Below are 23009 nucleotides of genomic sequence, written 5' to 3'. Positions count from 1 at the left end.
AATTTCAGACAATTCATGGATCAAACAAGCGCTAAATTAAACAAAAACAGTACTTCTCTCAAGAACCACTTTTGGGCTCTTTAGATATAGCATAGGGCCAAGGAGCATTTGACAAGCATGTATCACATTAAGACTTACACAAGCAATTCTAAGATGTTCCCAGGTTTCTTGGAATGTTAAACGAGATAGGGAAAAAGTTCAGTGTTTGTCACATTGTAAGAACGATCCAACATCTTTGCTGTTACTGTACTAGTTACCATAGATCCAACATCTTTGCTGTTACTGTACTAGTTACCATACATTAACATTTCAGGCATAAAATGGCAATGTATATAAAAAAAAAAAATACTAAAGGTTAAAAAAAATAACCTGTTAGGTTGTAGAAACAGAAGTATTTTATTTATTGCCAATCTATAATCTTAGCACAACTGTTTACATTTTTTTTAGATTTTATTGAGAGGAAATGTTATGGGTTCATTTTTTGCCCGTGAGAGCATTTTTTGTCTTTATATTTTTATAAAATTTTATCACTTTCACCTTATAAAAGTAGGCATGTCGGAACATAAAAAAAAAGTACTCCCTTTCATTATTCTACCATGATTGATGTTCTGACTTGCCATGTTGCATTATAATGAACTTTAGCTACATTATAACCAACTAGTGGCTTTAATATAGGTTTTTTCATTTTGCAATTTTTTTTAGGTTTTTTTATATTTATATATACTGACACCTACCTTGACAAAAGACTGTTCACGTGGTTGCGGTCAAGCTAAATGATTATGCCTCATCAATTGGAGTTAACAGTGTGCAAATAATCATTGGCCATTTATAAAACCTTAGACCTTTGTAAAATAAACCAAATTAGTAAAACACTCCAATGATTGGGCACATATTAATAAAAAGTTAACCTTGTAGAAAATAAAATGACAACTACAGGCTGCTTATCTTCCATTATTTGTTGCTATTTAAACGTCTTCCTTCTTCTGAGCAGCCACGACGGCAGCAACTTGTTGTTTAGCCTGGTGGGCCTGAAGCACAGCAACAGCCTCTTCGACTTTAGCTTTGAGCGAGATCCTATCCTCAAGCATATGCAAAAGGTCAGAGTTGTCAATCTCCAACAACATTCCAGTGATCTTACCCGCAAGCTCTGGGTAGATTTCCCGAATGAGTGGGAACAGACGTTCTCCAAGCATCTGTTTTTGCTCCTGAGGCATGGCAGAAGCAAGCATGGATGGAGTGAGTGGCTCCTGACCCTGGATGTGGACAGCTGGCTGAGCCACAGGAGCCACAGCAGCTGCAGCAGCTGGGCCACCACCTGAAACTGCAGGAGGGTTGCGCATGTTGTTTGTGTACTTGTAGTTGGAAGCACGGGCAGCATTGGAAATTGCTGCAGGAGGAACACCACCTGCATTGGGGGCCACTGGCCGACCTGCTTGTAGCAAGTTGGGAATGGGTTGTTGCTGAGCTGCTGCAGCTGCAGCTGCCATGGGTCTGACATTTCGAGGACCTGGCTGAGCTTGACGGGGTGCTGTCCTGAATGGAGCAGCTTGCATAGGGAAGGTCGTAGTGGCTTGAGCACCTGCACGCACTTGGGCTGCTGGCTGAGCAGGCCAACGAGGAGTAGCTCTGATTTGTGCCATCTGTGGCGAGTAGAAGCGCTGAGCTTGTGGCATGGTTGGCATAAAATAGCTGGTGCCACCAGGTTGGAACATCTGTCCCATTTGCTGCATGCGCATGCCTGCAACACGCTGCATGTACTGTGAAGCTAGATGGGCCTTACGGTCCTCACGGCGCTGGGCAAGTGCTACATACAAGGGTTTGCTCACCAAAATACGGCCATTCATTTCAGTGACAGCACGAGTTGCTTCTTCAGGGGTAGAGAAACATACAAAGCCAAATCCTTTGGATCGACCATCTTCAGTCATAACCTTGGCACTAGTGATTGTACCATAGTTAGAGAACTCCTTTCGAAGGCGTTCATCATCAATAGAGTCATCCAAGTTCTTGATGTAAAGATTGACTCCCTGGTACCTGTTCATGCGCTCGATCTTCAGCAACTCGAACTTCTTTTTCAACTCTGCCTGACGTTCTCCCTTCTTCTGGGCTCTTCCGACATAGATTATTTTACCATTTAATTCCTTGCCATTATATTCCTCACAAGCCTTCTCAGCAGCTTCTGGTTCCTCAAAGGCTACAAAACCAAATCCTTTGCTCTTTCCATCATCAGTAACCATAACCCTGTGGCTGCTAATTTTGCCAAAAGCACTGAATACCTCGTAGAGCTTGTCATCATCCAAATCTTCGCCAAAGTTCTTGACATACACATTAGTGAAGCGTTTTGCTTTCTCTCCCAGTTCTTTTTCACGTTCAGCTCTTGGGATGAACTTTCCTACGTACACTTTCTTACCGTTCAGCAACATGCCGTTTACTTTTTGTATAGCATTGCGCGCAGCTTCTTCTGTCTCAAAGTGGACAAACCCATATCCTTTAGAATTGCCCATCTCATCTGTTGCAACCTGAAGTACAAAAAATTAAATTTATTAAACCAAGAAAAACCTGGCCTCTAAGCCACAAAATTGCTCAACAACTAAAGTTGTACTTAATCTGCTTTTCTTCTATAGAATATCCCTCCAATATTACAACTTAAAAGTCAAGTGAGAACCTTTTAACCTACATTTACACTAACTACTAATTACAAAAATAATGGCTAAATAGCCTTACCTTGCAACTAAGGATGTTTCCGAAGGCACTGAAGGTGTCATACATTGCCTTATTGTCAATTGACTTATCTAGATTCTTGATGAAAACATTTCCTACCCCGGACTTTCTTAAAGATGGATCACGCTGAGACCACATGATACGGATGGGCTTACCCTGGAATGCAGAAATTAAAACTTACAGAACATGAAACCCAAAATATACTTCTGGGGTGAAGAGCAAACCCCAGAAGAGCAATGTGTCAACTTCCATAACCTAATAATTTCTCTTGAATTTTTCAATAGCAAAATGACCTTCAGCAAAATGAAAATTGTGTCCTGCAAAAATGAATGCTTCAAATTCATTAGAAAATGTAAAGTTACGTTATTGGATTACAATGTGGAATCAAGAGGTTTTCACTCCCTTACTAGCACCAGTTTTTGGCCAATACGACGAACATTGTTAGAAATCAGAGCAATGACACTGCATCCCAGTGACTGCCTGTCAGTTTAAATCAGCTATTTTCAACCTAGGTTTCAACAGGGGGGAATAAAAAAAAACCTTAATGTAGCAAATAAGACCAACTAAACACAAGTGTCCAAAACCGACAAGACCTCCCTCAAAAGTTTCAGTGTCATATTAGTCCGAGGTAAAATCAATTCTCTATAGATTTGGTAACTCCCAAATTTTTCAAGGTGTACTCCACACCAATACAGAAAGTTGAGTAAATTGAAAAAATTTTCCTTAGTAATGTTGGCTTTTAGACAATTTACATGGTTACCTTCCTGCAATGGGAAAATATATGCACTGTTGCAATTTTGTTTGTAAAACAAATAACTGCCATTAAGTACTATAAAGCTTATATATAAGAAAAAAGTACATCTAATTTCTAACAAAGTGATGCTTTGGTGTCAGTAGAATTACCAAAAGCCCAAGTACATATTAATTTGGGCAAGTAGATTCTAAAACTCTACTTCAGCATTACAACACTGTACAGAAAGAATTGTACGGGTGGCTGGCTGAAGAGTTGCCAAGAACTAGTAAGGCCTACTAAACTGATTCTTAAGGTCATTAACATAAACTGTTGAAATTAATTTGACTACTGCACTCAAATACACTCTCATTTCAAATATTGTCTTTTCCGCCTTTTATTTTTCTTTACATCTTTAGCTGCAAATCATTAAGGACAGGGTTAACGGGCTATAAACCCGAGAGTGCCTGCCTGCAGAGAAAGTACTGACACAAAAGAGGTACTTTTGAACTACACAGATATGCCAGGTGTTGCCAAAGGAATAACAGACCTTTCAAGTTAAAAAAAATCAAACTGAATTTTCGTTCACCGCTGCAGTGACTCTGGTCAACTTCAGCTTCAAACTTTCTGCTCTATCATATGTAAACAACCAAACTGCAGAACAAAAGCTGTCCAATTCTACAATCTACAGCTAATTAGTTACGACAAAATCAGGTATGTACATTAGAAATTTATGGCAACTACAATATCAAGGCATTTCCATGTTACTTCAATCTTCCCTTTGCTTTCCACTCATCTGGCAGCTCAATTTCCATTTTTACCTCAGCAATAAAATTTAAAAATTACAAGAACACATTTTTATTTCAAATTGCACCAAAAAGTATAAAAATTTGTGATCCAAAATATTGATGGATGGTCAAGCCTAACCATAAAAGTGTGGGGCATATACTTACCTACGTTCCATAACTCTATAGAGGAATATTTAAATTGAGAAAATTCCAAAAGCAAGATTTCATAGCACAGATATGTGGGATTAAATTTGCTATGTGCCTGGTGATGATGTAAGTTGGTTAAGACCTGAAGAAGTCTGTGAAAGTAATGAAGGCGGTAAAGTTATTGCTTTCACAGACTTGCATGTAATTTGGTTCCATACCTGGTAAGCTTCCTAAAGAAGCACTAAGAGTAGGCTATACACATCAAAAATTGCTCTACTTTCTTTACCTATGTCTGTATATACACTGCATCAATACAGTAGAGTATAATACATATCATTAGAACCGTATGCAAGTTAGAGTAAGCAGGCCACAATTTTACAGTTAGTAATAAGCTCAACAGTTGTGCATACCAGACTTTTTTTGAGGAAAGCAAGATTAGGCAAATAGGTGGCCCATGCCTTTATGTTTAGGCATAAGTAGCCATTAATATTGTGGATCAGTTTTGTTCTATACTTTTTGGTGCATTCTGAAATAAAAGATTGGTTTTAAATTTTTTTTTTAATTCTATTTGTGATTTTGTGTGTGACAGTTGAATAAGTACTGTTTGCATCACCAAGTGACTGAACCAATTGCAGAGCCCATCCTCGCTAGTTTGCCGAGTCGTTACAAAAGTGTATGAATCTACGGTCTACATGTTTCACACCTATGAAAATCCCTTGGCCAGGTGTTTCTGCATACTACAGCACAAAAATAAAATTGCAGTAGTATTTAATTTTTTTTTAAATATTGCATTGTCACAAACTTTGCACCAACTCTGAACATGTATAGAAAATCTGGGGAAATCAGTTCAGTAGAGGTAGGTAAAAAATAGTTTGTTAGAAGTGGGTAAAAAATAGTTTAAGTTTTAACCCAACCAGACAGACAAGTCACGTTAAATAAAAGCGTACAAAATTTCATCAAATTTTGGCCCTCAAGCCGTGCACTGGGGCACACTCAGCATTCAGCAATTAAGCAAGTGAAAAGGGAGTTCAAGTGGTTGGACAAGATAAAAGAGCTCCAGGAAAAAAAAATTTAAAGATCTGGAGGTGGAACAAGGAGAAAACCCCAAATCTGCATTCAACAGAAATAGTTGAGAGAAGCTTGACTGCATGATTGAAAAGGCAGTGTAGATAAGATAAAAGGTTAAAAAATTGGGACAACTGGGGGGTCGAAGGAAAGCTGCCAACACCCTTCAGTAATGCTATCAACAAAACTGGCCAACAATGAGTTATGGGAAAGTTTACTGCAAGGCAGCCACTTTTCCATCATGTACTCAATACTCCAAATTTAAAAAATGCTTTCAGGTCTGTAACAAAACCAGTAATTAACCACTACTGTACTAACATAGATTAACAAATTATATAAAACCTTACCTTCATTACATCAAAATTCATTGTATCAAGAGCTCTCTCTGCATCTGCAGGTTGCTGGAAGTTTACATATGCGTAGCCCAGAGACCTTCTAGTGATCATATCACGACATACTCTGATGGATAACACAGGCCCAGCAGATGAGAACTGAAAATGAAGTTTCTCTTGAGTTTCTAGAACTGTACTCTAGGTAAGAATTACAATTAAAATTCATAAAAATGTCAAAACTTTTTTCAAATTTCTACATGCTTTTCTTTCCCAACATTAAAGGTTAACATTTGTGCAATTAAAAATGCAACTGCTGAAAACCCCAAAACTTCCACCCAAGGTAAGCAGTTGTACAACTGATCCTGTTTAAATTTAAAAACCACGTTATCAAAAGGGCGAAAGCCTAAATTAAAGCTTTTGCTCATGAAATTTTATGGAAAATTAAGCATTGCTCACTGTATTAAGATCACACCAATTATTACTTGAAAAGTTTTGTAGCAATAAAATCAACTTATGCTGTCCGGGAAAGATATTTGCAGTTACTGTACCAGACAAAATCACATTAAAACATCAGCACAGAAGAAAAACAGAAGTTTCTGATGGGAGAGCCAAGTAGATTTGCAATGAGCTGTTGCACACAATCTTCTATTTGTAATGACCTTTATGGGTGTGACGACAGGGACAAGGTTCTCCAGTTTGTCATTCCTTCTTTTTTACTTGAAGTTTATGAATTTGGCATAAAATCTTGACCAACATGCTAAATTACTAAGTTTTAAAGTACTTTAATTTGTATATATTTTTCCTTGGTATACAAAGTGTTAACTATGGAGATACAACTAAAATTTTTAATAAGCTAACTAGATACAACTAAAATGCCGAATTAAATTATGGACGTAAACGTACTTTGATAAAAGGTGCTCATACAGATTCCAGGCATTCTTGTAAAAAATTTGCCTCTCAGGTTTTAAAAAAAGCCAAGATACCTACTACACTTGAGATGTGAGGAACAAAAATACAGGTTAGTGAACAGGTTGACTAAGGTTTCACTAGCATCTTACCTTCTCAAAGAGCATAGCCTCAGTGCAATCTGCATGGAGATCACCAACGTACAAGGAAGCAAGAGGGTAACTAGGTCCACTAGGATTCATTTTGCTGCCGAGTTATAACCTGAAAGAGAAATTTCTTTTACAAACACTGTCAACCCCGTAAAATAACTTTCACATACTTTGATAAAAAAAAATATATATTGCACTATCAACCCTGTAAAATTATTATACAAAACATTCTAATATTGTTCTCTGAAGAATAGCAAGTATCAATTTACAGTACTTACTACCATGTAATACATTATAAGTACCCAACAACTTTTTATAAACCAATTTTACAGACCTCATGGAACAACCACAAACAGGAACCAACTCAGATAATGTCAAGGATGGGAAAGTGATGTGGAATTTTTTCTATAAAAAAAATTGCCCTCACTCAAAAGCTTATCAGCAACAAAAACAACTATTAAAGTACTAGCCAAATATGAAATGCAGTGGCAAGAGAAATTCCAATACAGTATATGTAACTGACCGCCTACAAAAACAAGACTGAATACATTAATGCATTTAAGAGCATGATTCCATTAATGAGCAAAAAACAAATACCAGAAAGGGAACATTTAAAATACATGTATATGATTAAATCATATTGGACCACAAAAAATTTGCAGAACCCAGATTACACAAATTCCCCAAAAAGAGGTTAAAGGTTGTCTGAAGATAGGATGAAAAATTGTCTAGAACACCCAGACTACTTAAAATTTTCTAAAATTTTATGCACTAAATGCAAAAGCCCACGTTGTCTGGGGGTCCACATTTTCTCAAATAATACAGTAATGCCTCATGTGACACCCCTGCCAACTCTTTAAATTTAAATGTTTAACTAAACCAGTGACACCTACAGGTCTTGCTACACTGGTCAAAAATAGTTTTTTCAATAGTGATGATTGGATATACAGTTTTGCTCAACTGAACCCAACACTAACCATTAGTCAACAACCCACTGAGAATATTGATAGGGCATCTTCCCAAGATTTGTGTCAATGTTTACACTGCATTTCATAATGTCTATTTAGTAAACATGGAGTTGTTTCAAAACTGAAGGGCAAAAAGCTGTTCGGCCAATTTTGTAAACTTCATGACTTATGGTTAAAAGTTGAATATACAAAAAAAAAACAGAAAAGCTACATGCTTTTTCATAGTGCTGCAGCTAATGGCTTCAACATATGATAAAAGGGGATGACCAGTTTGCAAGAAAAACTTTTCAGAAGATAAAAGGCAGTGGAATGAAGACAAGCAGAAAACCATATAAGGGAGATAAATGATGACCTAGACCTCATAGGTGCTCAGAAATTGCAAAGGGTGAAGAGCAGAACTCATTTCATGTTCAACAATGTTTACAAAAGGCAAGCAGATTCATGGTTCCACAGAGTTGAACTTTTTTCCCTAACGCAACTGCCAGAGCCACCAGAGGTCAAGAAATTTCAAAAGTTGTAACAAAAACATGACACGTCAATGATGGTTGGCTTTGCACTCATTTGGGAAATAAAAAAACCTGTTATACAGACTTAAGCATGTGTAAACTGACAAGTAAGTTTGTTCGAAAATGGTTATTTTAAATCTCCGAAGTTTCTAACTAATCTAAACCTAACGGGGCTCATCACTGAAGCCTGGTAATAGTTTAAATATGACAGCAGCTTCACAGACGTGGGAACCAACCACACACAGATGCAGTCGCTTTTTCTTGGCAACAGGACAATTGAGCTGTGGTGAGAGGCTGGATTATGATAAAGCAAAGTTTATCAAGGGAAAGCAAATTATCCTAAGTTTGCAAACTAAACTTTTCGAGTATACAAACTTCTTTTATATGTAGACCTACTTCATTCAGAAGACCATTGATGTTTATCCCCAACCCAAAAATGTTCGCTTACCGGGGAAAATGTGACCTATAACATCCCCCTTCTAAGTTAGTACGTTTAGTATCCAGGGTGACCGAACGGACAGCATAGCGTGGTTTCCTGAAACCTTATCCTACGTTAAAAGAACTTTTGAGGAAGACTAACCTGGAGGGTAGCATGATACAGCAATAAATTCCAAATCGTAAAGCATTCATCATCTTCAAAATTATACCTTCACAAACCTTAAAATAAATCCATATCCGTACAAAGTTAACAGAAAATCTTTCTGCCTTACTCTCATTCACACTGGATTCTATCTAACCTTTTCTTGGAAGCTGCCATTTAAATAATGCTTACTATAAATACGAAATAAAGTTCAAACTGTGATTTCTATGTATTGTGCAGTCACACTCCTTCCAAGAAACCACTATTGTACTCGCTGATGATTCTGAGTGTTAATACTGATTAACAGTATTAAGATTGAAATCATGATCCTGAACACTGCTGTAAAGCTTCGTTAACAGAACTGGCAGAAAGAAATTTTCTACTGGTTTGAGTAATCTCAACCAATTTCAAGCTAACAATCCCAAGAAACCTCATAAAGCCCTTGTTGTTCGATTTACTGAAACTCTTTGCCGTTACATGCTCTTAAGACTTTCAGAAATTCTTTGCTTTAGAAACTTTTCATAAAAATATGACTGAAGCAATCTTCACAAGTGGCAGAGAAAGTTCATTAGTGCCATGCCACTTTGGTATTCCTGATTCAAAAGAGTGAATGATGAAAGGCATGGAGATATTCCTAGAATAAGTTAGATTCACTGGACTAAAAAAAAAATTATGAAGCCCTACACAGTGACCTACATCAGCCTGTGCATGCAATTTGCTATACTTAAAATTACAGTATACTGATACTTTGAAAATAATGTACTGACAATTGTAATTATAAATTTTGCATACAAACCACCCCAACTCTATATACACCTTACTACCAACCCCATGGGTAGAAAAAAATGAAAAAATATTAAACACTAAATCTGCAATAGATTTTAGCATTTTTTTCCTATCAAGTGCAAAATACTACAGTATCAAGAACTGGCATTAAAGTTAAAACACCAAAATTTTTGCACTTTTGAATTAAAGAAAATGGCAAGGGTTTAAAACTACAATATTCTGCAGTTGCTGATACCAGAGCTACCGCAACATGAACAATTTTGCCACATACACAACCCAGTGATAATGAATAAAACTGAATACTACCACACCCTTTTGCTACACTACCACCAGTTAAATGTGCAAACTGGGTGCTGTTTATACTAAAACAAATGAAATGAGCTCTCTGGTGTGGCTGTTTGGGTCTTCTCCATGTGTGTTTAATCTCCGCATATCTGCCAAATCTATAACAATGAGATAACGCCATTTCTCCACACAGATATCAAATACTATCTTTTTCATTACACAATTTTAAGTCAATTATACAGGTTCATGATTGATAAAGTTTTTTTTTATGCAATAACAAGAAACGGAATCAGACTATCAACATGGCATTTCATTTTGACGTCTTTCAGAGGTCACAGTGTGTTTGGAGGTATTTCCCCTTTCTACAAATATCTTTATTTCTTTACATCATAGGTAAAGAAATTAGTAAGCAAGGGCATATGAAACAAAGCAAAACACTGAGTAAGTTGGACTTGTGAGAAAAACAATCGTATACAAAGGCGGGATCTTAGAGAGAGCGCCAATTCATTATACAAACAGCTTACCCCTGCAGTTACTTAAATGTATACATACTGTATGATGTTTCTTGTCTAGATGGAAATGTTAATAAATGCGCTATACATAGAACGGTAAATCTTTGTAAAAAAAAACAAGATGTTAAAGTGCGTAGGCTGTGGAGAAGAAATGGATCCAAGACAAATCCTACGGAGGGCGGAAAAGGAAGGAGATTAAAATACCGGGAAACGAAAAACAACCCCTTTAATCTTATAATTATAGCCTCAGGGTTTGTCTCCAAGACATCCAAAAGTGTCACACACGTGTCAAGCTGCTGTTCTGTAAAACTGGCAAACAGGCAGATCTTTTAACGCCACACCAGAAAACACAGAAAAACGTCAACTGCCACAGTCTAGCTTGACTGGACACTATTCAAGGCTTTTGGTCGGGGCGAAGAAAAATAAACGGGAGGCAGAATGGCACTTTGCGCCTTATCCGTATTTTGAAGTATTCTTGGCAAGCGGTAATGTTGTGCTGTGTGCGCTAGCCACAGGGGTTACAGAAAATGTAAAAAGCATATTACTTTAAATTCTTGTAAAGCCAAGTAAAATAGGAAAACTCCAATTGGTACAGTCTAACTTACCGCGGAACACCGGCTTAGAATACTACTCAGTTGGAGGTAGGACCTATAATCAGTAGCAGTAGTAATGCACGAAAGGTGCCTTTGGAATGGCTCCCGTTGTCCATTTATTTGTCCCTTTTTTTACGCTTGTTTTTCGTCTTCCAAATGACATACGAGTAAATACAAAAATAAGGTGCCCAAACCTTTTCCCAAGTTATTTACCCAAACCAAAACCCCAATCCCCAATTGGGTCACCCTTACCGTTATCTATTCTCGAAAGTGTTTAGCCCCACCCAAAACCCCAATTCCCAAAGGGTACCCTTTACCATTGGCTACAGTTCTAAGATAATTTACAACCTAACTACAGCTGAGCGACAAAATATTACTTTAAATAAATTCTTGTTCAGCAGGTAAGTCAACTGCCATAGTCTAGCTCACCGCGGACAGCCGGCTTAGATCTCCCATTATTTGTAATACTACAACTCTTACAAGTTTATGTACTGTGCAGTCAAGTCTCTGATAGTGCTAAATTCGATCATAAATTCATTGACATATTTACCATCTTGTTTGTATGCTCACATTTTCTGAGCGAATGCAGCGTAAGGGGTCAAGACAACTATAGGCCTAGTAGGGATTTCTGGGCGAACATAACCTAACCAAACTTGCCTTTATCTAGCACAATCTTGCACATGTCTTAAACTGGTGGGCCTGGAACCTCCGCCACCCCCCCAAGAAACTAGGGACCCCTTACTCTGCACTCTACCCAAAAGCAAATGGGGAGTATAGGGTCTGGACTACTGTATGCCTAGTAGGCATTTCTGGGTATTATTTTATAAGGTGCCCATACACAAAATGAAACTGTAGGCTAACCTAATTTTGAAAAGAGCTCATCAAATTACGACTTAAGGCAAGCAACACCGTCCCCACCACCCTCCATACCTAATACGGCAAAATTTTAACCAGTAAACACCCCTAGGTTATGTGGTATCTTACATTGGCAACCCGTAAGATTTTACCCATTTCTGAAGTGTACCTTTCCGAGGGAATATATATTAACCCAACCAGACTATCCTTTTCCTAATCAAACACTGAACGCAATGTACTCTTTGACCAACCCCCTCCACAAGAAATTTGTGACCCCATACTCTGCACTCAACCCAAAACATAAGCTTTGGAACCAAGCTGTACACAGTGCTGACCGTAAAACCTACGTATGATAATTGGATAGCAATTTATAAACACGCTAGTTTAGGGTTCGATAAGACAGGACGGAAATTCGACTAAAACGTGAATGCACTGAACAGGCCAACCTTAGCCTGAACCACCCACTGCAGAACCAACCGCCCCCCAACCCTACGACGGGCCAATACCCGAGTGGTGTGTTCGGCCTGAGGAACATCCTCGAAAAACGGACAAAATGAAAAAATTTTTGGCTACGAAACCTTTCCGGCCATCATCGCCTAAATAACACCAATATCTTGACCTACTACCTTGACCTACAGAGCAGTATCCTACCCCTGGCCTAAACGTGGGGTGGAGGGGCGGGTGGGGGGCATAAACAGGACTGACCAGTGCGCACGTTGCTCCAAGGACAAAATGAACAAGGTATTTTTCAAATAAATTACCGTACGATATTGATTCATCAAATGTAACCCTTAATGTATACAATGGTTTATATTGATTAAACCAATGCAAAATTGGTTACTAATCGTAATGCAATCAATCAACGTCACCTATTGCACAATTCATTATGCGTCATTTTCTACAGCGTGTAAGTCTCATACAAAATACCACGTAATAAACAAACTTAAATTCTAGACTATAATCACACGGGTAAGAGACAAGGGGAATCCGATGCGGAATTTCCCTCGAAACAAAATTCCACGACTCGGCCTTCATCCGTCTGTCTGTGGAGGGCGGCCATGACACCTTCCTCGGTGGCTGGAAACACCACCATATGGCTGCGAAAAAACCTTCCCACGAGCGTTTCTGAACCTTCGGACACTTCAAATTGCATTTCACTCGCATTTCCGAACGACTTAAAATACACTCTACACTTACAAATAAAACAACTGCCTTTCGCCACACGAGGTACTTACCAACAATGCCACAAACTAGATAGATGTTTCTAAATCACTTCTGTTTCAAAACCCTTTGCAATTTTTATTTGGATTTTTTAAGATTTTATGATTTTTTTGGATTTTTTTTTAAAGTTTTATGACAAAGATTATGTCAGTGGTGTGTGATACTAATATAAAATTAGCGACACACAACCACACGTGAACAGACCCTACGTGTAAATGAAATAGGGGTAAGGGAAGGAGGACACTCGCCGTCTATATATAACCTCTGACCGGCGAACGCCTCGTCTACATCCGCGACAGGAACTAGAGCGGCACTTTCTAACTCGTTTCGTTAAACACTCAACGATATTTCACGTAAGTAGTCCCGTTTCCGCAAGTTATCTCTGTATCTTATCATGATGACCCTCGTGAGTGTAATAGCTGGTTCTTTATTACAAAATGTAAAATGAAAGAAAAAAAAATCTATGACGTATGTGAAAGTTATAACTACGCAGGCATCAACTTTAAAAGTAACTACCAAGGTTGATTCGAATGTTTTTTTTATACTTGATGTTAATGAACAAACAAGTGACGTCCTTATTATTACTATAATTATGTGTTTAATGGTGTATTTACCCAAAATATTCTGAAACAAAGAGAAAGGAAGAGCGTTACCATAAATAACAAAAATGAAATTATCGTACACAATATCAAGGCCAAATCTGAGATCGTACACAGCCAAGGGCCCACAAGGTATAGTTTGCAGACATGGGGACTTGGAAAATTTAATTCGGTAGGTATCATCGCAATTGGACATTAGGACAAAATTTATATTCTTGATATGATGTTCATGTTGAAGTTCTTGATATACCGGTTCTTGTTACATTAGTTATTATTTTCAGTGTCATATGCTGATCATTTTTCGCTCTCAGCCGAGATTTCGCTATTTAGTAAACATCAACAAAAAACATTGTCAAATTGCTTTCCAGTAACAAGTGGACAGATAAATAGCTGACGAGTTAATCGAATGCCAATTTTCCATTGTTATCCGTATACATCGTTGCATAATCCACTGTCTCTCTTTAAGTGGCTGTCAGCGCATATCTAAAACTTTTACTGTTAGACGAGGTTACCTTCATAAGTTGTGTTCGTCCTTCGTAACCGCTATATTAATGTTTTCTGTAACTGGGGTGTCTGTAGTTTTTTTTTTTACTGTATAAAGATTAATGAACATTATATTAATATATACATATATATATATATATATATATATATATATATATATATATATATATATATATACTGTATATACAATTCCTATTGAAGTTAGTGGCATTATTTGTAGAGACTATTATTTTATTTAGACTGAATCAGCGTTCTCATAAAAAGAAGTATAGACTGTTTCGAAGTCTGAATAAAAAGATACTCTACAAATATGCCACTGACTTCAAGAAATTGCACTGAGACAGAAAATATGTCCAAATAGCACACACACATGTACACACACACTCACACACACACACACACACACACACACACACACACACACACACACACACACACACACACACATATATATATATATATATATATATATATATATATATATATATATATAATCTGACAATCGTCCCTGAATTCTTATTAAAATTGTAGAAATAAGTGAAAGTAGAGGCGGTTACCAAACCTCAGGTGAGCCTAGTGCGGTCCAGGAGAATAAATGAGTTGTTTTTTTGACAGAACAACTTATATAGAGTGTTAGTTTTCAAATGAAAACCTTCAGTTTTGATTAAAACAGAACTTACAGAGGAACGAGGGAGATTTCAAGCAATGCTGACTGCGCACTCCTAGAAATAGGTCAGAGAAGATAAATAGTTTAAACAACACGAAAGATAAGGTGAGAAAATCGTTACATATTATCTTTGATAGTGACATCACGATGTACCATTATTTTAAAGATAGTGTTATCGTGATGTAAAGGTTATCACAATACTATAATAGACGGGGCAGCTTCCTCTGTATGGATAGAGAGGGAGAGAGAGATCGGATTTTTCTCTAGTGACCACACCTTAGTCAGACTGGTTGTGGGGGGGGGAGGTGTGACCAGCTATGTAATCTCATTTTCTTGACATTTAAGAGTCTGTTCCAGTGACCTCCAGTTATTCTACAACTATATAGCCCTATAACCTTCGCTATCGCTTGTTTTAGAATACTTGTGGATGTTGCCTGTTGAGATTTAAGAAAGAAAAGACACCAGAAATTGGTGAAATTACAAATGAGATGCTGAGGTACAGTGGCTGAGTAGCTGACAAGTCTGTGTAAGGTGTGCTTAGAACAAGGAAAGGTTCCAAAGATGAAGGAAATAGAGACGATTGTAAAAATCATATGGGCTAACATGACTAAGTAAACCACAGGAGGTGCATGCTGTGATTTTCTAGTTAAAAAGGTTAGACTGGTAATAGAAGGACTTCTAGCAGAAGAGCAATGTGGGTTTAGGCTGGAAGAGGGAGGGTGTGGATCAAATGTCTGCTACACAAGTTTGAAAGCAAATGAAAAAAAAAGCAGTTTGTGGCATAAGTGGACGCAGGCAAAGCTTAGAATTAAACTAATATGCAGAGAACTAGTAGTTACAAAAGGGGTATTTGGTTACATCCGAATGAATTAAATCTACACACATGCAGTTAAGAAATGTATTCAGATTTATCCTATTGTGCATAAGTAACACTGAATAAACGTGCACCAGTAGGGTGTTTAACTTAAGGATAGGTAAGTTTGGTTGAACAAAATTCAGTATATACAAGCCACAGAAAATGGTCAGTTCTTTTAGGCTACATATTCTAAACCAAGAAGTTCATCTCAACAGCTAAAACTATTTTTATTTGCATTCAACATCCATACTTCAGTTCCATACGGGAGAGTTTGCTCAACAGTCCCTTCAAATATTCCAAAGCTGGCTTCCATAGAGAATTAAAGATTCTTCAATATCTTTTGCACACTCCCTGCTACCTTCCTGGCTTCACCTCTCTCATGCATCCTAAACACCCTTCAGCTTGTGTTTAGGATGTATGGGATAGGAGATAAGTTGCCTGGTGTGCTCAAAATTTTCATGATGGAAGCAAAGGGTTGATTAGAACATGTAAATAGTTTAAAAGTTGGTCTGAGACAAGGCATGTTGGGTCTCAATAGCCATTGAAAATCTCAGTGTATGAAGCAATGCAAGAAATCACAGAAATGGCAGATGATGTAGTTTCTTAAAAGTTGTGGGGTAAAAGAATGAGTTGTGGGTGGAGCAAGGAACAGTTGGTGTTTTGCATAAGATGCAGTGCTAGCTGGGGACAGTGAAGTGAAACTGCAGGAACTAGTGAAAGTGTTCGAGGTATTTAGAAGACAAGAAAGATAAGAATAAAGTAAGGCTATGAAGGCAAATGGAAACCAAGAACCTGGAGGAAAAAGTTAAGTATATCTTAGTTTAACCAGACCACTGAGCTGATTAACAGCTCTCCTAGGGCTGGCCCGAAGGATTAGACTTATTTTACGTGGCTAAGAACCAATTGGTTACCTAGCAACGGGACCTACAGCTTATTGTTGAATCCGAACCACATGATACCGAGAAATGAATTTCTATCACCAGAAATAAATTACTCTAATTCTTCATTGGCCGGCCGGAGAGTCGAACGCGGGCCCAGCAGAGTGCTAGCCGAGTATGATATCGACCCGTCCAATGAGGAACTAGAACCTGGAGGAATAGTAAATGTTATCATAGATGGAGGAAGAACGGAACTGGCAAAATTGTACTTGTATTTAGGAGTATATAATTATAATGGACGATGGTAGCATGAGAGAGGATGTGAGTTACAGTATGAAGTCAGGAAGGCAGCAGGGAGTGTGCAAAAGATATTGAAGAATCTTTAATTCTTTATGGAAGCCAGCTTAGAATACTTGAAGGGACTGGTGAGCCAACTCTCCTGTGTGGAACTGAGGTATGGGTGTTGAATGCAAATAAAAATAGTTTAACTGTTGAGATGAACTGCTTGATTTAGTATATGTATGTAGCCTAAAAGAACTGGCAGGCTAAGAATGAGATAATGTAAAAGTGGTAAAAAAAAAAAAAGGCTTAATGTAAGTGAAAGGGTGGGTCAGTGTTCAGAGATGGTTTAGTCATGTGGAAAGAATGGAGGGCAATGGGTCAGAACCTCAAAGGTGAATGGCATGCAGTTTGCGTATAAACGTGGCAGTGATTTGTAATGTATATTTTACTGTAGAAAATGAAACCAAAGAAATTTGGACGCCATTTCCGGGCAAGCAGCATCGTTTGCTTGACAAACTGCCCTAACTGGGGCATTTCATTAAGTCTAACGACCACCCACAATAGCAACTACAGTACGTCAAAGGCAAGACGCTGTTAGTTTGTGTGTGAATTCTTTTGAAAGTGGAGTTCGATTTCTCCTCCGTGACCACCGCCATCATCATCATCAGACAGGTGAATTTGCTTACATTGAGTTGTTAGTAGTTTTTTTCTAACCTCGTCACTGGTTTTTGTGGTCAGGTCTTTTGGTGGTGGCATCTATGCGCCCATTTTAGCCGACAATGACAGTCGCATGTGCGTCACAGTTGGTCTAGGTCGCATGAAGCCAAACTAGACCAAATTTTAAGAAAATATTTACACATTAATATAATTTGTGTGTATGTATATAAACCATAGGCTTTGTGTTCGTGTGTGCGTTAGATTACTTTTGTACTGGTACAAGTAGACAAATACCATCAGATATAAGTAGGCCTAAAGCTTTCAATATCATCTAGTAAAATCTTACCCATAACATTGTTGTGGCTACGTTAGGTTGGGATGCAAAAGATCAGGATGGACTCCAGATTAGGTTTATATCATATTTGCCAAAACATTCTTGTTATACATATATACCCTCTATTTATTACTTGTTCCCTATCAAATATATCCGTGTGAGTATGTGCGAAATTTAATTTATTACCTCAGGACAGAATTTTCCCCGAGATTAATTTCCCGTTTATGAAATCTTACACAAGTATATGGATAAAGTTCGTTTCACAAATGAGTGTTAAAGAGATTCTATGGTAAATTCTGCATCAAGACAAGTAGAAAGGATGAAGTCTTATCTTGTACCAAATTACCTACTGCAAGCCTTACGCAATAAGACGTGACCTTGTCTAGAACCCACCTTGCCCTCCAACATGGCGGGCGTAATCGGCAAAGGACTGAGGTGGAAACAAAGGATGCAGTCTGATGGTTCTCCCTCTAATTATAATTTCAGTTGACAGGACATAGGTATCATATTGCGTGTTCTCAGTTTATATATATATATATATTTATATATATATATTTATATATATATATATATACATATATATATATATATATATATATATATATATATATATATATATATATAAAAGTTGGTAGGAAATGTGATTTTTGTACATAGACTCTCTGTTTCGAAGTAAATTTATTTTTCCTAAATTAAAGCTTTCCTTCAACAATGGATTATACCGTTTGTGCTTACGGATAACGCTGTTATCATCTAGGATCCTTCGCCTCTCTCGTTTCTTAAGGACGTGTTATTCATCGGGAAAAACTCAATTCGTTTTCGTTTCCCACCAAAACCTGAAAGTTACAGTTGTGCCTTATGTCAACCTGTCGTAAAGACGGGAACTCGTAGGGGATGGAGAAAGGGTGTCCCCAAGGTGGGGTGGAAAAAGGAGGGGGGGAAATGGTGTATGGTAGCCACGTGGTAGCCACCAACCGATGTGACTAATCTATAATAGACACCGGGATTGGAATTTGGAAATGCCACCGAACGGTACTTTTGTCGTTCATGGTGACTCATGGTTCTCTTATTGGATTCCCGAGTGTCTGGCAGTATACATGAGTCATCCAACCAGATCTTACGTAGTAAAATCTCAGCTGGATGTTAGATTTCTAACCGTTTCTGAATACGTTATTAAATCTGCCACGAATTCAGATCAGGTTTAGACTAACGAATTCCATTTACGAATTCACGCATGATCTCTTCGTTTTCCTACGATGTGTACCGTACCAGGGTCCTATGACGCTAAAGTGTGGGTCCTGATTATTTTGTGATACGTATTATAGAGTTGAGGGAGTTCTGTGAGGGAGCGAACTGTAGACTAGAACTGCGCATTTAAGTAACCCAGCTTTTCAAGGTCAACTTCGACTCCCGCGAAATCTTTCAATCCCTGGATCGGAGAGTTGGGCAAATTTTATCTTTGAGAGAGAGGAAAAAAACCGGTCATTGTTTCCTTGAAACGTTTTTGAAACACTCAGCGATAGAAGAATTCATATAAGGTTAAGGCATATAAAATATAAAAAGAAACCACTCGAAACCAAATGAAGGTAAGAAAACGCAATCGGTGACTTCACCTGAGATACCCCAGACTCGCCTAGAACATTGTTCAAAACAGTCTATTCATAGAGAGAGAGAGAGAGAGAGAGAGAGAGAGAGAGAGAGAGAGAGAGAGGAGAGAGAGAGAGAGAGACGCAGAATTCCTACCATAGTATTTGCCCAACAAAAAATGAAGAAAACTTAACTTTGTAGGCCGAGTCTGCCATATTTAGACTCCACTATAGCACTGTATGCTGCTTTTAGAGACCCAAACCTGGTTCCAACTAAAATAATCAAGTATACGAAGTTAACATAAAACATAAACCCAACAAAAATGAAGGCCATATTTAGTCTACTTATACCTGCAATGTTACTAACTTTTGTAGAATTATTCACTCTTGCCCCTTTGGTAGAAATTTAGCTGACGAGACCTAGCACTGTAAGGTTGCTTAGAGACCAAATTCTCTCTCTCTCTCTCTCTCTCTCTCTTGGGTACGATTCCAGGGTAAAGTGATACAAAATAATCGTAAGTGGTAGCGAAGTCGCCTATGTGACAACATTAATACATAAACATAAACCTATATTACAACTATTAAGACAAATAATTGCTTTGAAAACTTAATTTACAAGCAGTTCGACCAATCTGTACAACCCTTGGCAGTTGTTCATCAAATCTACATCTACACGCTTTTATTTGATTGTACACATACAGTATGTTTCGTTTTGTGATGTCTCTAGCAAAAATTATTGTTTTTGTATTTTTTCCGGTAATGTTTACAACTAAGCAACGTCTATGTGGATATTGTAGAAATTGAGAGTTTTCCCTCGTTCTACCTTCCAGATAAGTTGGCGCTGTCAGATGTTCCGGTTCTATGAAATGCAAGGCTTTGTGGACTTTTATTTATTTATATTTTTTAGAGCCAGAAAAAAATCTTTTACGGAGTTGTATATAGAGAGGATTTTTATATAAATTTAATTTACAATTTCGTAACCAGCTCATGGCCATTCCTGGACTGCTGAAACCATTTTAATGTTGGTGTTAGTTATTAGACCTATGCAAGTATTAGTTAGGAGTATGTATGAGATGACTTGCAATTAATGTAATATATATATATATATATATATATATATATATATATATATATATTTTCACAATGCATACCAAGTACCTGGTTATTACGCAACTAATCTCAGAATTCAAAAATTTACCTCACTTCAGCCAAATACCTGAACTTTCATAACAATAGGAATTACGACTGAGTACTCTAAAGGAAGGTAACAGTAATCCCTTAAAAACTTATTAATCACTTGAAAAATCAAACTAAGTTTAGTTTATCAATATATGTATGAGGTATCAACAATTAAACAAAAAATATTCTGGAGAAAAACGGCATCACTCCATCAAATATTTGTAACTGTTTCCCAGGTCTTAACTCACTTTAGCAAAACTAAAAGAACAAAACATTTTTATCACTGCCTTATGCACACACAATTAATCCTATTCACTGGTAGTCAGTAAATGAAACACTGTTTTTTTTAAAATATTAAATAAAAAAATTCATTTTTAAATTCCAAATTTATAATTTGAAATCACAATCTGAAAAATTTACTATTATATGAAAACACAAAACTTAATTAATTCTTGAATTAAATTGTGAAACAAAACTAATTCACAAACACTTTATCAGGAATTTAAATTAATCATGCAAAATTTAAACTATCAAGAATCACCTAAGATTTGAAAAGAAAATCTTATTAAATGAAAATTAAATCAAGTATGCAATGTTAAATTACCAAGAAATATTTAAAATGCTACGTAAATAAATGTTACATCACAAACATAAAAAAATGTGAAAATATGAAGAGGTGCAAACACAAGAACCCACACAATTCCATAAAAGATTTATCAATAATAATTTCACTAAGGCAAAAAATTTCCTAACTTATTATACCACGAGTATTAATTGTAAAATTCACGTTACGTTACAGAAGCAGAAGATTTTTGTAAAATCACTTGCTGCAGCCTTTTTCCACAAAGCATACTTTTAATAAGGGCCGTTACACTTTTCCTACCCTCAGATCTCAAAAAAGCTAAGACTAACACCAGTGACCACAATATTCTATGTTAATTAATAACATCTCCCTTAGAGTGAACCAGTCAGGTCGGTCTCAAGAATAAGAATGAAACAGATTTCAGAATTCCAGTAGCACATGAAACAATTACATGATGTCATTAAGGCATTTTGGTTACGAGATACCAAAAGAGACATTTCTAGAATGAAGGTGACGTCACTCCCAGCAAAACGTTTTGAATGCAGTCTTACAAAATGTGACGTACTGATCAGGACATGTACTCTTTCTCTCAAAGTGACGTACGTGACTCGAACAATGCACGTAACAATGCGAAATCACTCGTCTTATTCTCGTACCGGACAAATCTTTTACAGAAACTTCTACGCAATCGAAACATACTGCAATCGGCTAATTATGATTGACGTGTTTTATAAACAAGACAAAAAACTGAGTTGATTTCCGGAACGAATCGGCAATTGTTATTCCAAACTGTCCTCGCATTACTCCAAAACAAAGCGCTCTCTCATGTCTCAACTGATGACAATTGTAGTGGAACAAGTCTTTGCTGAACAAACACGTGTCGCTCATACGAAATTACTATTAAAGTTGTATTATCATCTCTAAATTACGCTATTAAGTTATTTAAATCATTAGTTCCCTGGAGATCTGATGCCAAACTACATATGACACTCCAATAATCACTATCATTGCATATAACACATGATAAATAGAAGAGTAAATATATCAAAATATCGCATGATATACATTACAAAGGCAAATCATGAATATATATATATCATGAATATATATATATATATATATATATATATATATATATATATATATATATATATATATATGTATGTGTGTGTGTGTGTGTGTGTGTGTGTGTGTGTGTGTGTGGCTTGTGAGTGTGTTTGTTTATTTCAGCCCACTGATGAACGTAACCCTGTTATCAACTAAAAAAATCTCAATATATGTTTGATAAAGGCATTACAACACAAGACACTGTCGAATTATGTGTAAACAATGGAGAAAAAATCGTGTCGATTTGGTGAACATCAGCCCAGTGACTAATTGTTGTAACTAATAATTTTAGGCAATTAGTTTTTAAAAATAGTAATATAATTATTATATATATATATTTATATATATATATATATATATATATATATATATTTTTTATATATATATATTATATATATATATATATATATATATATATATATTTATATATATTTTATATATATATATATATATATATATATACTGTATATATATATATATATATATATATATATATATATATATATATATATATATATACATATATATATATATATATATATATATATATATATATATATATATATATATATATATTAACTTTATGACTTTATCACGTACACAGTTGTTCAGTGCATTAGTAGACTTTATCACGTA

General features: G+C 36.6%; 1 protein-coding gene across 1 annotated transcript; it reads right to left on the bottom strand.

The window, feature by feature from the left end:
- Positions 1-372: 372 nt before the first annotated feature.
- Positions 373-13465, bottom strand: pAbp (poly(A) binding protein). Its single transcript, XM_067101013.1, has 5 exons — positions 13156-13465; positions 6839-6947; positions 5796-5939; positions 2722-2874; positions 373-2516 (listed from the first exon to the last, which is right to left on the bottom strand). Exons 2-5 carry the CDS (start codon positions 6926-6928, stop codon positions 966-968), a joined length of 1938 nt encoding a protein of 645 aa, XP_066957114.1. The 5' UTR covers positions 6929-6947; positions 13156-13465; the 3' UTR covers positions 373-965.
- Between the last annotated feature and the right edge of the window lie 9544 nt (positions 13466-23009).

Source organism: Macrobrachium rosenbergii, chromosome 56 (assembly GCF_040412425.1).
Source record: "Macrobrachium rosenbergii isolate ZJJX-2024 chromosome 56, ASM4041242v1, whole genome shotgun sequence".
NCBI lineage: Eukaryota > Metazoa > Arthropoda > Malacostraca > Decapoda > Palaemonidae > Macrobrachium > Macrobrachium rosenbergii.
The sequence above is the reverse complement of the archived record's forward strand: the minus strand, read 5'-3'. Positions and strand labels throughout refer to the sequence as shown.